Here is a 17170-nt window from a genome sequence, read left to right as displayed (position 1 = left end):
CCGAGTTCCCTCCTGCCATTGTTCCCACCTGTTTGTACCAGCAATCATTCTTGCTACTTTCATGTCTGTTACTTCTAACTTATGAATAAGATATCCTGAGTCCACCCAGCTTTCGCTCCCATAAAGCAAAGTTGGTCTGAAAACAGACCGATGTAAAGATAGTTTCGTCTGGGAGCTGACTTCCTTCTTACAGAATACTGCTGATCGCAACTGCGAGCTCACTGCATTAGCTTTACTACACCTTGATTCAATCTCACTTACTATATTACCATCCCGGGAAAACACACAACCTAAATACTTGAAATTATCGACCTGTTCTAGCTTTGTATCACCAATCTGACATTCAATTCTGTTGGATTTCTTACCTACTGACATCAATTTAGTCTTCGAGAGGCTAATTTTCATACCATACTCATTGCACCTATTTTCAAGTTCCAAGATGTTAGACTGCAGGCTTTCGGCACAGTCTGCCATTAAGACCAAGTCGTCAGCATAGGCCAGGCTGCTTACTACATTTCCACCTAATTGAATCCCTCCCTGCCATTTTATACCTTTCAGCATATGATCCATGTAAACTACAAACAGCAAAGGTGAAAGATTACAGCCTTGTCTAACTCCTGTAAGTACCATGAACCAAGAACTCATTCTACCATCAATTCTCACTGAAGCCCAATTATCAACATAAATGCCTTTGATTGATTTTAATAATCTACCTTTAATTCCATAGTCCCCCAGTATAGCGAACATCTTTTCCCTCGGTACCCTGTCATATGCTTTCTCTAGATCTACGAAACATAAACACAACTGCCTATTCCTCTCGTAGCATTTTTCAATTACCTGGCGCATACTGAAAATCTGATCCTGACAGCCTCTCTGTGGTCTGAAACCACACTGGTTTTCATCGAACTTCCTCTCAACGACTGATCCCTCCCTTCCAAGATGCCTGTGAATACTTTGCCTGGTATACTAATCAATGAGATACCTCGATAGTTGTTGCAATCCTTCCTGTTCCCTTGCTTATAGATAGGTGCAATTACTGCTTTTGTCCAATCTGAAGGTACCTTACCAACACTCCACGCTAATTTGACTACTCTATGAAGCCATTTCATCCCTGCCTTCCCACTATACTTCACCATTTCAGGTCTAATTTCATCTATTCCTGCTGCCTTATGACAATGGAGTTTATTTACTATCCTTTCCACTTCCTCAAGCATAATTTCACCAACATCATTTTCCTCCTCCCCATGAGCTTGACTGTTTGCAACACCACCATGATGATTTCCTTTTACATTGAGAAGATGTTCAAAATATTCCCTCCACCTCTCCAGTGATTCCCTGGGATCTATTATGAGTTCAGCTGAATTACTCAAAACACTGTTCATTTCTTTTTTCCCTCCCTTCCTAAGATTCTTTATTACTGTCCAGAAAGGTTTCCCTGCTGCTTGACCTAGCCTTTCCAGGTTATTACCAAAATCTTCCCATGACTTCTTTTTGGATTCAACAACTATTTGTTTCGCTCTGTTTCTTTCACCTACGTACAAATCCCTGTCTGCCTCGGCCCTTGTTTGGAGCCATTTCTGATAAGCCTTCTTTTTACGTTTACAGGCTGCTCTCACTTCATCATTCCACCAAGATGTTCGCCTTTTCCCATCTTTACACACAGTTGTTCCTAGGCATTCCCTTGCTGTTTCTACTACAGCATCCCTGTATACCACCCATTCACTTTCTATATCCTGAACCTGCTTACTGTCTACTGTTCGAAACTTCTCACTAATCATATCCATGTACTTCTGTCTAATTTCCTCGTCCTGGAGATTTTCTACCCTTATTCGTTTGCAGACAGATTTCACTTTCTCTACCCTAGGCCTAGAGATACTTAGTTCACTACAGATCAGATAATGGTCTGTATCATCGAAAAATCCCCGAAAAACTCGTACATTCCTAAAAGATTTCCTGAATTCAAAGTCTGTTAAGATATAGTCTATTATGGATCTGGTACCCCTAGCCTCCCATGTGTAGCGGTGAATAGCCTTATGCTTGAAGAATGTATTCGTAACAGCTAAACCCATACTAGCACAGAAGTCCAGCAAACGCTTCCCATTCCCATTAGCTTCCATATCTTCCCCACATTTACCAATCACCCTTTCGTATCCTTCAGTTCTATTCCCAACTCTCGCATTGAAATCGCCCATTAGCACTATTCTATCCTTGCTGTTACCCTGACCACGATGTCACTCAATGCTTCATAAAACTTGTCAACTTCATCCTCATCTGCACCCTCACATGGTGAATACACGGACACAATTCTTGTCCTAATTCCTCCCACTGACAAATCTACCCACATCATTCGCTCACTTACGTGCCTAACAGAAACTATGTTGCGTGCAATGGTATTCCTGATAAAGAGCCCTACCCCACACTCTGCCCTTCCCTTTCTAACACCCGTCAAGTACACTTTATAATCTCCTATCTCTTCCTCCTTATCTCCCCTTACCCGAATATCACTTACTCCTAGCACATCCAGATGCATCCTCTTTGCTGACTCAGCAAGTTCTACCTTCTTTCTTCCATTAGCCCCATTAATATTGATAGCTCCCCATCGAATTCCATTTCGTTCGCCAAGTTGTTTCCAAGGAGTCCCTCGCCTGTCAAATGGGAGTGGGACTCCATTACTCCCATAGGTCCGAGGCTTACTTAAAGTGTTCTGAGCTCGGTAAATTCATGAAGCAGGATGCTGCCCTACTTGCACATAGTCCAAGTGAGGATCTCTCCTCTAACGGGTTATGGACCACCGGTGAATTGTGTAGTCCTAGCCGCCTGAGCACAAGGAGGGCCACGACTCAGAATATGTCCGAGATGGCCACTCCCATTCCATAGCAACTGGTATCCCGACTCTCAGGAACACTTACTAGGCCACTCAGCCGTTGCCCATGGTTCACGAACTAGGACGTGACTACAGTAACCCACAAACATGAACCATTTTACTCAGCGTGAATAAAATTATTTATAGCCTACATTATAGCGACTTATTCCCCGACTTTTCATACGGATTTTCATTAAGATAGGACCACCAATAACATAAATATTTGAAAAATAAATTTTAGGCCTTACCCTAAACTACCATTTTAGTCAGCCTGAATACAATTATTTATGACCTATGTTGTAGCGGCTTATTCCTCGACTTTGCATATCGATTTTCATTAAATTCTCTTCAGCCGTTTTCTCGTGATGCGTGTACAGACAGACAGACAGACAGACAGACAGACAGACAGACAGAAATTACGGAAAATTAAAAAGTGCATTTCCTATTTCCTTGTTACTGTGGACACGACTGATACAGAAATATTATCCTTTTTTAAATTCTGAGCAATGTCCAGACAAAACTCTTATTTTATATATAGACAAACAAAATAAAAATATGACACACATCGCATATACAAGGGCAAGTTAATAAGTACCTGCAATTTTGCTCTAATATTGTCTTTAGGTTGGCTCTATGGCGTTGTATGCTCACCGGACGCTAGATGGCGCAGTTGTCTACGTCTGTGGTAGATTTCAGCGTTATCAGATCAGTACAGCTTACGCTGTTGCGACTTAAAGATGGCCGATATTTTCTTAAGGCGTTAACGGAGGTATAATTCCGGTTCTTTTTTCACTACTCTATGTATTCTGTCTTCAAAAAAGTTACTGTAATAAGTGTTATAATTAAAGTTATGCTGTCAAATTTGAGTTTCTAAAAATAATTTAATACTGTTATAAATCATTGTTAAGTACTCTATTCAGTACCAGCCTGTAGATAAACATGATTCAATAGGTACTGTGCTAAACCTGCTCAAAAACGGAATTTCTCTATACCTAAAATTTTGATAACTTGAAATAAAATTTAGCTCCCAAGGTGATTCAAAACCGCGCGCCTTCTTTACAGCCATCTATGTCAACGAACTGGAAATTGTACACTCACACGAAATGTCATCTTCTACTGTTAGATGGCTCTACCATCGATTTATTAGTGCACTCTCACGGACTAAATACTAACCTTGAGCTTGGGAACTTTCATGTCTTTTGGTAAACCTTTTACTGAGGATTGTTTCTTTAATGTGCCGAAGTTGGTAAGACTTCAGCTGGTTCCTCCTCTATTGTCATCTACTTATCGGAGCATGGGCGCCCATATCCGGGAGCAAAGGGGGGCCACTGCCCTCATACCCCTCCCCCCTAGCTCTCAGGGAAAGGAAAACATCTAATGTAGTCAGGTGTTTTTTCTTTCAAGAAAATGATTTAAAATCGGTGTTACGTAGAAATGGTAGTACCGCCCTCCACCAACAGGCAGGGGATACCGTGGGTGTTATTCTACCGCGGAATACAAGTCGCTATTCATCTTCTAAAATATTAAAAATACTACATACCCCCAGGTCTCCCCCCTCCACTCCACTAAAAACTGTCATATGGGCGCCCATGTATCGGAGGCTTGTAAATAGTTCTCTAGCCTATCAAACGCAGCCTATCAGCTAAGTGTTCTTGAAGCTTTCTCTTAAGGAACTATAGAAGTAGGACACTTTAGGGCCATCTTGTCTTTCTCCATCTTGTCACGCCCCTGCCTCCTGGGCTCGTGCCAATTCGCACTCCCAACCGCTGGAGCAATTCAGACAAGATGGCATTAAAGAGCCCTGCTTTCATAATTCTATAAGAGGAAGCTTCAAAAACACTTAGCTTAGAGGCTGGATTCCTATACACCCCCCCCCCCCCCGGTTTTGATAGGCTAGATAGCCTATTTACAAACCTCTGATAGGTAGATTACGATAGAGGAGGAACCAAACAGAATTTCTTCTTCAAGTGCCATATCCGAACCCCCCAGACGTTGGCCTATGCCGCGCAGTTGCCTCCTTACAGTCCTGGTAGAAATGGATTCCTGACTCCCAACATTCAACTGGGCGGTGATCTGACTTAACAGTAGCCCGTCGAGCGCCCAGTGTGATTCTGCGGAGGCGACGTGATGTCCGTTCATTAAACACGCGTGGTCTTCCCGTGCCATGAAGCCATGACATCGGTGGTCTAACACCTTCTCGCTTGTCTTCTATCTTTCCTAGTAATATCAAGTGTAGAAGCTCGTACTGGGTACAACATGAGCTAAATAAACTGTTTTCCTGACTTTGATTATGTTCACCAGGTTACGCTCATCTCTGGCTCTGCGTAACACTTCACTATTTGTTACAAAATCTGTCCAGGCTATTTGAACATTCTTCTATGTAACCACATTTCAAAGACCCCTAATCTATTCATGTAGGAAGCTTTGACAGTGCAGTTTTCTACTCCATAAAGTAATGTTTTAACAATAATCAATCCACTGCTGAACACTTTGCTGTGGCAAAAGATTGTCCCCGTATTGTGCTGAAAGTTTTCTATGAATTTCCGCTCCTGTTACACCCTCAGATTACGGAACACTGTTCTTCCGTGGTGCAAATAGAGATTAGTGCGGCCGTCTTTACGTCGCAACAGTTCAAGCTGTACTGATCTGCTATCGCTGAAACCTACCACAAACGTAGAATACGTAGAGTAGTGAAACAAGAACCGGAAATATACCTCCGTTAACAGCTGAGGAAAATCGGTTAGTTTCTTCTGTTTTCTACTGTTAACCTTTTTTTCTTCCATATACTTTTCGACGACAATTATTGCTGTGAAAAACACTGAGTGGTCTAAAGTCACAGGAAGCAGTGTCCCAATAGAAAATGTGCTTTGTATGACCCCTGAGTGTTGCGGCTAGCTGCAGCGTAGCTGATCAGTCTGTCACAGACACCAGTAGAAGTAATGTTACCACATTTCAAAGACCCCTAATCTATTCACGGAGGGAGCTTTGCCAGTTGAGGTCTCTATTCCATGAAGGGGCAACATCTCAACACCTTTTGTCTGAGTTTGAGGTTTAGATTACGGTATCATCACAAAAGAATGATCTCATCTTTTGGAAAGATGATTTGGAAATCTCAATACGGCGCCTGATATCTTTTTCAGGGTCAGCAAAATAAGCTTTCTTTCTTTCTTTCTTTCTTTGGTCCACTGTGTGCGTGCATTAAAGAAAATGCTCCCTTAACATTGCCATAATGAGTTAGAATAGGAACATAAAGTGGATTATTTTAAATAATTCAGGATGATTAATAGCATTGTGATGAGTGATGAGATTTTTCGACTATTTTATATGACATCGATGAATCACTATCAATAGTTTATGAGTAAGTCTCGGAAGTTGAGGAAAATCCCTCTTTTTTCTCCAATATCCGAAGATGAGATCTAAAATAATATATGTTCATTTTGGGCCATTGTAGACCAGAAAATGGTGGATTTTATTTGTCCTTTTATGCCTTTTTCGGCCTTTTTTAGCACATCCTAATTCTTAACGTTTTTTTGCAACTTCACATTTTTCAGCTACATTTTTACTGCTCATTCTCAATTCGAATTATCATCAGTTCATCCATTACCTCTTTAACATCTTTTGTCTGGTAAATTACATATATTTGTACCATACCTGGAAAGAGAGAATATGAAGAAAATGAAATGAAATTAAAATTTGAAACCAGTGCTTGAAAAAACCCAGGAGTATCAGATAAGTGAAATATTGAAAGGAGAAAATGTTGATGTGTGTTTGAAGAGGAAGATCTCACTTGCTTCAAGTATGAACCCTTAACATCCCTTGATGTGGACACAAGTTTCTGGATTTTTGTAACGTTCTGTCTGAAAACGGACGATCCTTTACACCTAAAATCCTGCAGATGATTATTGTGATATACTGCAAAGCCAATTGAAGTAGGGTTTCCGAATTCCAGTTTCAGTAACCCTAGTGTGTTTAAGGGAGCGGGCGACATTACAGGGAAAAGTGACATAATAATAGGTAAGATTTGAACTTTAATATTGTAATTTCCTAATAAGTAAGGTTACAAGTAATAGTTGATAATAATAATAATATAATAATAATAATAATAATAATAATAATAATAATAATAATAATAATAATAATAATAATATTTGCTACCACTGTGCGAACACATCGTTACACAGAAATACATTTTGACGCAAGGAGGAATGATAATAAGTCGCACGAAAATAAAATCATAACAAACAGGTTAACAAACATGACGGCTAAGAAAGGATAGTGTGGAAGGTGGCTGGGAACCATATCCAGGCGGTGGAAGGTATTGGCATTGCTGAAGAAGCGAAGTCAGTGATGATTCAAAATTAATATTCAGTTTACTTAAAATTAGATTGAAATGAAAGCTCAAATGATCCACAAAAGTACAGCTTTTAAAAATCGGAAATAACAATAATTACAATGATTACCCAGAAGGTTCCAATGCAGTGATTCTACTTCTTACAACTTTAGGTCGGAATATTTCACACATGGCGTAACGTTTAAATTACATAGAAGACTATTCATAGAAAATACGGAAAATACATTTAAAATAATTATCCTAGTGCAGCGCACCGTTAATAGGCAGCCTCCTCAAAAACACTTCTGAGGAAGGTGCCTGTCCTAAAAGTGAATACATCTAGGATTACGCAGAACTGAGAGACAGCCCCAAGGGGAAATTAATGGATTATAATTACGGCGAAAGGCGTTGAACACACAATTTACGAAAACAACAAAACAGGAACTGTCTCTTTACAAATGTGACGCGACTTACCGAAAAGGCTAAGTCATTTTAATAAAATTTGGAAGCTGAAGGAAAACACGGGTAAGCTGCAGCGAGAGAAATTAAATAAAACACTACACTTGAAAATAAATACCAGAAAATGAAAAACAAGTAAGTGCTTACCTGGTGGAGGGGCCAAGAAGACCCGACACCTTGTAGAAGGTAACCTTTCCCTTCACTTGTCAAACAGAAAAGACGCCTTGGAAGAGCAAGGCTCTGGTGATACGCTTCTCTTCGGAAATTAGGAAACGTTACAACAACCAATGACCGTCCGATCTTTTTCCTTCACCTACCAATCACATTTACGTTTATTTTCTCAAATTAGGGCCCAGAAATTAGTGCTGATAAAGAACACGGAGAAGCATCGAGAAGTTACGAAATTGATGCAATATGCTGAAACCGGAAATATCCCCTGCCGATCTGGCGCGTGTACACTACAGGGTGTTTCCTAATACATCTTACTTTGATCTTACCCACGACAAAGAAACAATCTTGAAGCCATAATAAATACATTACATACCAAATTAACACAAACATATACAATTCCTCGCCGTCTTCCAAGTCCAAATAATCAAGTCCAAGTAATCACTACAAATATCTTACTCCATTTTTGCAATATAAATTAACAACTCACAGAACAGGTTATTTAGTACTTTTTTCGTAACTGATAGCATCATAAAGGTTTTTAATATTACTAGGAAACTGAGTTATTCAATACTTTTTAAGTATAGTGCAATATAATTATTAGAATTCATCTCAAATTTCAGGTACACTTTACAACGGAACCATTAAATATATAGAGCTGAAATTAAAAAAGTTCTATTTACAGTATGTATACTGTCATCTGTAAGACATATTTTTAAAAACTACAAATTTATTCCTTAGTGACCCACAGGCCCTAATTTTTGAAAAAAGTATTGTTTTCATTTTCATGATCAGTAAAGTGTCTGAAAATAAAGACTAAGTACTATTTTTGTTATAACCGAAGTTTATTATCACACACCAAGCCTATTAGGCACGATTTTGAAATTTTACTTCCTGAAGTACAGCCATTACGTAGAAAAGTGTACCTGAAATTTGAGATGCATATTAAAAATTAAATTGTACCATATTTAAAAAATATAGAATAACACTATTTTTTAGTAACACTGAAAACTTTCAGGATGCTAACAGTTAAGAATAAATACAAGTTTACATGTTCTGAGAGTTTTGAAGTTATATTGCAAATACCTATTTTTATGTCAGTTTCCCCCATAATGTCGTCCACCTCCTCTCAATTTATGTTTCCAATATCTCCATTGCGGGTTCTCTGAATTCATTCTAGCTGGGGAAAAATATTATAAATTCTACAAGTACATTTTTAACAAACAGAAAATTATTTTTTTAAATTATGTTGATATATATATAATTTTTGAAATAAGTAGTATTTCACTTATATATTTTTGCATGTATGTTGCATACCTCCAGAATTTTGCATTTTTAAACATTCTATTCCTTCGTTAAATTTGTAATTAAAACTAAAATTATGAATGAAATTGAATCGCATATTTACGTCATTTTGCCATTTTGGATATTTTTAGTTCTTTTTATATGTCTTTTCTAGGTAATTAGTAAGTCTTTAACTTCCGAGCCTTGTTTATGAGTATCATTTTATTGATGATCGCACTCGTAATCAATCCACCGTGGCATGTAGTGGCTGGGTATTTACATCGGCTACTTATTATTTTTTCTATTTTTAACATTATACATGTTTAGAATTTGTGGAAAACTATGAAACCCGGACTTTTTTCATCTAAAAATGAGAACCCGACCTGCTGTCTATTTTATTAACGTAAACGAATACTCCGATAACCTTGATGTTAATATTCTAGTCTTTATTTGCAGACAACTGTAATGGGCTGGGGCAAAACTGCGGAGAAAGGAGATATGGCGAGTGATCTACAAGAGATACAGATTCCAATAGTGGATATTTCAACCTGCCGAAATGTGTATGGACGTCTAATTATGCCCCATATGCTGTGTGCTGGATATCCTGAAGGTAAGTGTAGGTCTACTCCTAGCAGTAGAACACAGTGAAGAAGGCATAATATGTTACCGAGGCTTATATCTTTTAATGATGTTGGTTTCTGGAACTTAATTTCTGTCTTTTCGAATTATATTTTAAGGCCAATATTTTTGCAGTATTTTAAAGTTCTGATATCTGTTTTAGTTTCGTCGAAGTTAGTTGCTAGTAATGCCAAGTTGTCGGCGAAAGTAAAGCAATTTGTTTAAATTTTCCTGCCTATTTTAAATTTTGGGGGACATTTCTTAAACCACTCCCTTGTTACCGTTTCCAGAGCGCAGTTGAACAATAGTGGCAAGAGTTCATCACCCTGGTGCAATCCTGTTTTGATCTTAAATGGTTCCGATAATTCGCCCTTGAACTTGGTGTTTGTGAGGGTCAATTTTATCATATTTATTAATTTGCAGTGTAGTCTGAGGTGTCTTAGAAATTTTAGTAGAGATTCCCTGTGGATGCAATGGCTATTTTTTAAAAATTTGATTTACGTCGCACAGACACAAATAGGTCTTATGGAGGCAATGGGATAGGAAAAGGCTAGGAAAGGGAAGAAAGCGACCATGGCCTTAATGAAGGAACAGCCCCAACATTTGCCTGGTGTGAAAACCATCTTCAGTGCTGCCACAGTGGAATGTGCAAGTCAAACGAGGAAACTTGTGCATACGCGCGGAGCATTATCTCTGTCTTCACCATACACCGCACTTCCCCTCCCTCCCCCGGAAGTAACAATGTAACCTTATTTTCTCGAAAGTAAACATTTTCTCCTGCCAATCCAATTACACCATCGTTCTTTATATAACACGAAGAGCATCTCTGATTATTTATTTATTTCTTCTCCTTCTTGTCCGTTCCACCCACTTTGGGGTACGATAGATCAATCAGTGGTTAGCGAGTCGCATTTTCCCATCCTCCCAGTACTTTTCCATCCTTTCAGATCTTGCCTTCCCCTCTTCTTCAGAAATTCTGTACAGTCGTTTGGGCTTCACCCTCTCCTGAAACCTCTTTGGTTATTTTCTTCGCGGATCCATCTACAAGCATCTCTTCTGTAATTTGGAACTCTCGTAGGTCCTTCTCAGTTTCCTTAAACTAGTTCGGCTTGGTTCTCTTATTGCGAAAATTGTGGAATATTCTTTTATTTATCCTTTTCGTGTCCATTCTTATTTATTTTTATATTTTTAGTTAATAATTTATTGCGGACTACGGGACTTAGTGTCCCAAGTATGGAGCATACATCTGGTATAAGATGAAGTTCTATAATATTATGTTTATACGTGAATTGCTTAATTTCTTTTGTCATTTTACTTTGTATGTGTTTTTTCACCTTTTAAACATAAGGCACTTTAGTTTTCAGAAATTACTTTGATATTTTATAGTAATATTTATATTAATAACTACGTTATATAAACTACAGTTAACACGGTGGTACTTATATCTAAATTATATTCCACAATTTATCCTACCTAATCTCCTACAATATTAATATAAAATATCAGAGTATTTTTTCTGAAAACTAAAGAGCCTTATGTTTATAAGGTGAAAAAAAATCCATACAAAGTTAAATGACAAAAGAAATTAAGCAATTCACGTACAAATATAATATTATAGAACTTCATCTTATACCAGGTGTATGCTCCATAGCTAAATGGTTAGCGTGCTGGCCTTTGGTCACTGGGGTCGCGGGTTCGATTCCCGGCGGGGTCAGGATTTTAAACCATATATTGGTTAATTTCGCTGGCAATAGGGCTGGGTGTATGTGTCGTCTTCATCATCATTTCATCCTCATCACGACGCGCAGGTCGCCTAGCGGTGTCAATTCAAAAGAACTGCACGTGGCGAGCCGAACTTGTCTTCGGACACTCCTGGCACTAAAAGCCATACGCCATTTCATTTCATTTCACCAGGTGTATGCATAAGTCTTTTCCGGTTTCACTAAGAGATGGCGCCAGCGAACAGTATGCAGCGTATGAATTTGACACATACGTCAGTTTGTTCGTCTGACATTAGGCCTAACCTACCAACACACACAAGTTGAGTCCGCCAAACACAAGTGTTTGTGTTGTATCGTTCAATGATCATGTCGACGTTTGTATCTAAAAAAGCATTTGCGGCACGCATTGCTTTTCTTATTTAATCAAAAGTAAAAGGCTATGGAAAGTCATCGTTTGCTGGTAGAAACATATGGTGAAAACGCTCCATCGATTAAAACATGTGAGACATGCTGTCGACTATTTAAACTTAGTGATTTCATTGTGAAATACAGTGCGCGCTCGGTTAGACCACAAAAGTGCGAAAACAAGCAATTGCAGGCGAAACCATTAATGTACAACGTTATCCCCAACAAATGATTAATTTAAATCGTGCATAGATCAAAAAAAAGACCGGAATGGGCCAGAAGACATGGCAAAGTGATTATGTTACACGACAATGCGCCGTCTCACACAGCAAAACCAGTGAAAGACACCTTGAAATCAATTGGATGGGACATCCTTTTGCACCCGCCGTACTTCCCCGACCTGGCACCTTGGCATCAATGGGGCACGCGCTCGCAGAGCAGCACTTCAGCAATTTCGAGGAAGTTGGAAAATGGTTCGACGAATGTTTTGCCGCAAAAGACAATTAGTTTTTCTGCCATGCTATTCATAACTTACCTGAAAAATGGCCGAAGTGTTTAGAAGCCGATGGCCAATATTTTGAATAAACAAAAAATGAATTTCCCATGAAAATTACGTGTTCGCTGGCGCCCTCTCTTACTCAAAGCGAAAAAAAACCTATGCTTACACACGGCCGACTTGATGCGTCGCTCTAGCTAGCTGGAGCGCAGAGAGGGATCCAGTCGGCCGTGGCTTACACCTGATATTCAAACTCCCGGTCTAGAAAGCCTAGAGAAACGGGCGAGAGGATTCGTCGTGCTGACCACACGACACCTGATAATCTGCCGAACTTAAGGCTGAGCAGCGGTCGCTTGGTAGGCCAAGGCCCTTCGGGGCTCTTGCGCCATGGGGTTTTGGTTTGTTTTATTTAAACTCCGAGGGGAACCCGGCAATTCTAGTTAACTTCGCTCAGCGAAAGAGGAGGTCAAAATTAGCGAACATATGGTTTGGCTTATCCGTAGACACTCGACCTTTTCGAAGAAAATGACAGCCGAAGTTTCCGACCGTGCTTTATCCACCTTTTACAGTGTAACAGTTGTAAATGAGGCGCTGGTGCAGCGGCTTTACACTTTTGCGCCCCGTGTTCGAATCTCATTTTTTGTTTTGGGTTTCATTTATCTACTTATGTCCATTGACGATTGCGTAACATAGAGAACAGATAGATAAGTATATTACTATATTATATTCTGAAATTTGTTTATTAAGATGTAACAAAAATTAATAAATATTACATCAATGCAAACAATTCTTAAATAATGGCAAAATCAAAATATATTGATGTCAGGCACTAGACGTTATTTTAACTTCAAAACAGTGAAACGTCTGTGGTTCTAACTTACTTGGATGCTGAGATATCTTCTTTGAAGTTCTTTCTTCTTTCTTTCTTAACCTGTTTACCCTCCAGGATTGGTTTTTTCCTCGGACTCAGCGAGGGATCCCACCTCTACCGCCTCAAGGGCAGCCTGGAGCGTGAGACTTTGGGTCGGGGATACAACTGGGAAGGAGGACCAGTACCCCACCCAGGAGGGCCTCATCTGGTATGCTGAACAGCGGCCTTGTTGGGATAGGCAAGGAGGAGGGAAGGAAGCGGCCGTGACCTTATGTTAGGTACAATCCCGGCATTTGCCTGGAGGAGAAGTGGGAAACCACGGAAGGCCACTTCGAGGATGGCTGAGGTGGGAATCAAACCCACCTCTACTCAGTTGACCTCCCAAGGCTGAATGGACCCCGTACCAGCCCTCGTACTACTTTTCAAATTTTGTGGCAGAGCCGGCAATCGAACCCGGGCCTCCGAGGGTGGCAGTTAATCACACTAACCAGTACACCACAGAGGAAGTCTTGTTTGAAGTTTTGTGCAAAAATTAACACCAATTTCTTTTTTTAAACAAATAGCAGGAAACGTCTAAAATTCTCATTATAAGGATCTATAAATTACACCATTCTAATGAATTTTTTAAAACTTGACCCACTGGTGACACTCCGGAGATAAAAAGATTTTTACCTAATGCATGGATTTTCACGAAACTTTGTGGGAATGTGACCTACATAAACGTAGAATTATCAAGAACATTTCTTTCATATAAAATTAATAATTTTTTCCAAAATATGTTTTGAAATTTTTAATTCCATTTTCTCATGAAGTTTAATTAATTAGATTGATAATACTCCTTTTAAAAGCATTACGTATCGATTTTTCTGTATATAATTTATATAAGGAGATATATCGTAATAAAGTTTGTGTATTTTTTACGTTCTAAAATTTTGGACTTAAAAATCCCTACTACTTGCAAAAATGCTGCAATCAAACATGTCATACGGAGGTTTCTTGTTATAGCTGTGATGCATATACCATACAAATTTTGTTACATTTGGCAGAATATTATGGGAGAAAATTGGATTTAAATGTAAAATTACAATTGGAAAACAAAGCATTATTACTGTGATAAATTGTTTGAATTCAACGGAATAACTTCGTGAGAAGAAAAAAGAAACACAATCCTTTCAATTACAGTCATTAAAAATATTCACCAAACTGACCAAAAGATCGATTTTTATCTGTTTTAAATGTTAACTGTAGTTGAATAAACTGTACCTTGGTGTTTACCCTACAAAATTACTTAAAAACATGGCTATAGATCGTCCAAGAGCGATCCGGTTCTACCGTCAGTTTTGACTTAGAGGTAGTTTTCACCTTTCAATAGTTTTCAATGTTGAAAACATTTCTTAGCAAACAAAGTAGAGGGCCACATACTACAAAAAATAAAAAAATAAAAAAAAATTAAAAAAAATAAAATTAAGCACAAGATATACAGTGTACCTGGTGGCCACGGTGGTGACAATGTGGTCAGGCAACATTCGTTGAAAAATTTTTACCATCAGAATGTTGGCCGGCACGTTAGGGGGCGTGGTTTTGTAGAATTTCTAATCATTAGAATGTGTGCCAAAAGTCTGGATAAAATTTCAAACCTCTCCACAGTGCTCATATGGAGTGAGGGATGTCGCTGTTGGTGATTCGTTTTGGACGTTTTTTTTTTTTTTAGTTTTTTCAAGAGTACGCAGATCCATAGACGTCAGAGTACAATTCCGAGCTACAATTGCAGTCGGAATGGTTTGTAAGGAAACACTACGAAGGTCGATCAAATATAAACGGGATTTTTGTTCCTGAATATCAACAGTTGGTAGGACTGGCCCCGCGCTTCTGTTATGCTTAGTGTACGGCCACACTTGCGTGTTTTCCCGCAGCGTGACTGCGGGAAATCACGCGCTAAAAATGCACAACACTGCAGTGGCGGCTCGTGACATCATATTCAGGGGGTTCACAACAACATTTTTGTTCATGTCTCAAATCAGCAAAAAAATTAACATAGGTACATAAATCATTTCACTAAAAGCTCCTTGCATGGTTCCTTTTTCACAAATAATATGCTAGAACCCCTGTAACCGAGGATAGATTTTACACTAGCCTAATCTCTTAGTGTAGAACACAAATAAAAAATTCATAATAACTTGATTGCACTGCGAATATTGAAGGATGCGAACACTATTCCTGGTTTTTAAATAGCACGAAGTTCACCTGGGTGTTAGTGCAGGACGAAACCAAACCCCATGGCCTACCAAGCGACCGCTGGTCAGCCCGGTGGCCTGAAAATAATGAGGTGTCGTGTGGTCAGCACGACGAATCCTCTCGGCCGTTATTATTAGCTTTCTAGACCGGGGCCACCATCTACCGTCAGATAGCTCCTCAATTGTAATCGCGTAGGTTGAGTGGACCTCGAACAAGCCCTCAAATCCAGGTAAAAATCCCTGGCCTGGCCGGGAATCGAACCCGGGGCATGCGGGTAAGAGGCAAACGAGCTACTCCTACACCGCGGGGCCGGCAATGTTAGTGTAGAACAAAAGTAAAATTCATAATAATTTTACTGCACTGCGAACATTGAAGGAGCACTATTCTTGGTTTTTAAATAGCACGAAGTTCACCTGGGTATGACAAGAAACAGAAATAATGTGTACCGCATTTACCGGTCGATTTTTTTAAAAATTGTTTCCGAATTGACCCCAATAGTCTCCATAATTTCTTGGTTAATCAGGGATCTACTGTATCACGTGTTAATTATTCTCATCTTGGAAATTATAGACAACATTAGCATAGAGAATTCAATATACTCACGTTTTTGTGTGCAAGAAAATTTTCATGTTTATTTATTTTTCACTCAAATGAGCAAGGTCTTTGCACCCAGCTGAATTCCATACACTTCTTTCTTTGTTGAACAATAAGCAGGGCAAACAAAAAGCCGCATTCCTAGATCTACATCTACAGAGCCACATGCGTGTTTCGTACACTTCTCTCTTAAACTTACGCCTATACTCGCGTTTGTCAGTTTTTGTAAGTTTTTCGATAATCAGATCTGGTCTGTACGGTCCAAGCGTTTTAATTTCTAACTTGTCCTGATAGGTTAATATCTCGCTGTTTAAAATTACCTGAACTGAATTCATTTCTTCTTATACAAAGAATACCATGGTTACAAACCAAACAAACAGAGAACCAAACACAACACTCAAATTAATTTCACTTAAAAGGATTTTCCAGTCATAAGGTAAAGCAAACTTCTTCCCGTGATTACGAACACCTGTTCACAAAGAGCCAGAAAATGCCTAATCAGAATTACTAGCGAAATCTGCCGGTAATGTAAATGCAATAGTAGGTCCTGGGAGGCTGTGGCTAACCGTAATAGGGGAGGTGGCGAACCCTTGTGGTCAATAATACTGCCACTGGTTTGAGAGTGGCTCTAGACGGCAAGGCACGTACCTTACCGTGCTCCTCGCTAATGGGAATATCAGTGCATAAAGCATGACGTCATCTGCTTTGCGCATGCGTATAGTCTTCAGCACAATAGCGCATTATCCAGTGTGCTCGCTGCAGTGTCAGTCAAAACGAACAACTGTCGGTGTAACGGAGCTTCGATATAAGTCGAATGCTTTCGATCTATTGTTGAAATCAGGTCGAACGAAAGGAAAGTTTTAAATAATCCATGAATGCGTAAAGATGTATTAAAACCGAGTGTTCACGTGCTCATGTGCTCCTGACAGCCCACCGCCACTGCAACACTGACTTTAATGGGACTGGGCACACTTGCGGGAAGAAGACGCTGCGGGACAACGGACAAGGCGCGTCTTCAAGGTCGCCCGCTCGAGAATGGGCCGGGGTCCATTTTCTTTGCATGTTTCCCGCTCTCCCGCTCAGCAGTGCCTGGCCACACTTGCGGGAAGAAGACGCTGCGGTTTTA

General features: G+C 39.5%; 1 protein-coding gene across 1 annotated transcript in view; it reads left to right on the top strand.

Moving 5' to 3' along the window:
- LOC136885612 (trypsin-7) overlaps positions 1-17170 on the top strand; it is an 84459-nt gene that overhangs the window by 48586 nt on the left and 18703 nt on the right. Inside the window, exon 5 of the mRNA XM_067158302.2 lies at positions 9561-9714. Within this exon, the coding sequence (XP_067014403.1) occupies positions 9561-9714 (154 nt within the window). The remainder of the gene's footprint in view (positions 1-9560; positions 9715-17170) is intronic.

The sequence above is a fragment of the Anabrus simplex genome, chromosome 14 (assembly GCF_040414725.1).
Source record: "Anabrus simplex isolate iqAnaSimp1 chromosome 14, ASM4041472v1, whole genome shotgun sequence".
Classification (NCBI taxonomy): domain Eukaryota; kingdom Metazoa; phylum Arthropoda; class Insecta; order Orthoptera; family Tettigoniidae; genus Anabrus; species Anabrus simplex.
This window is presented reverse-complemented; position numbering and strand designations above follow the sequence as displayed.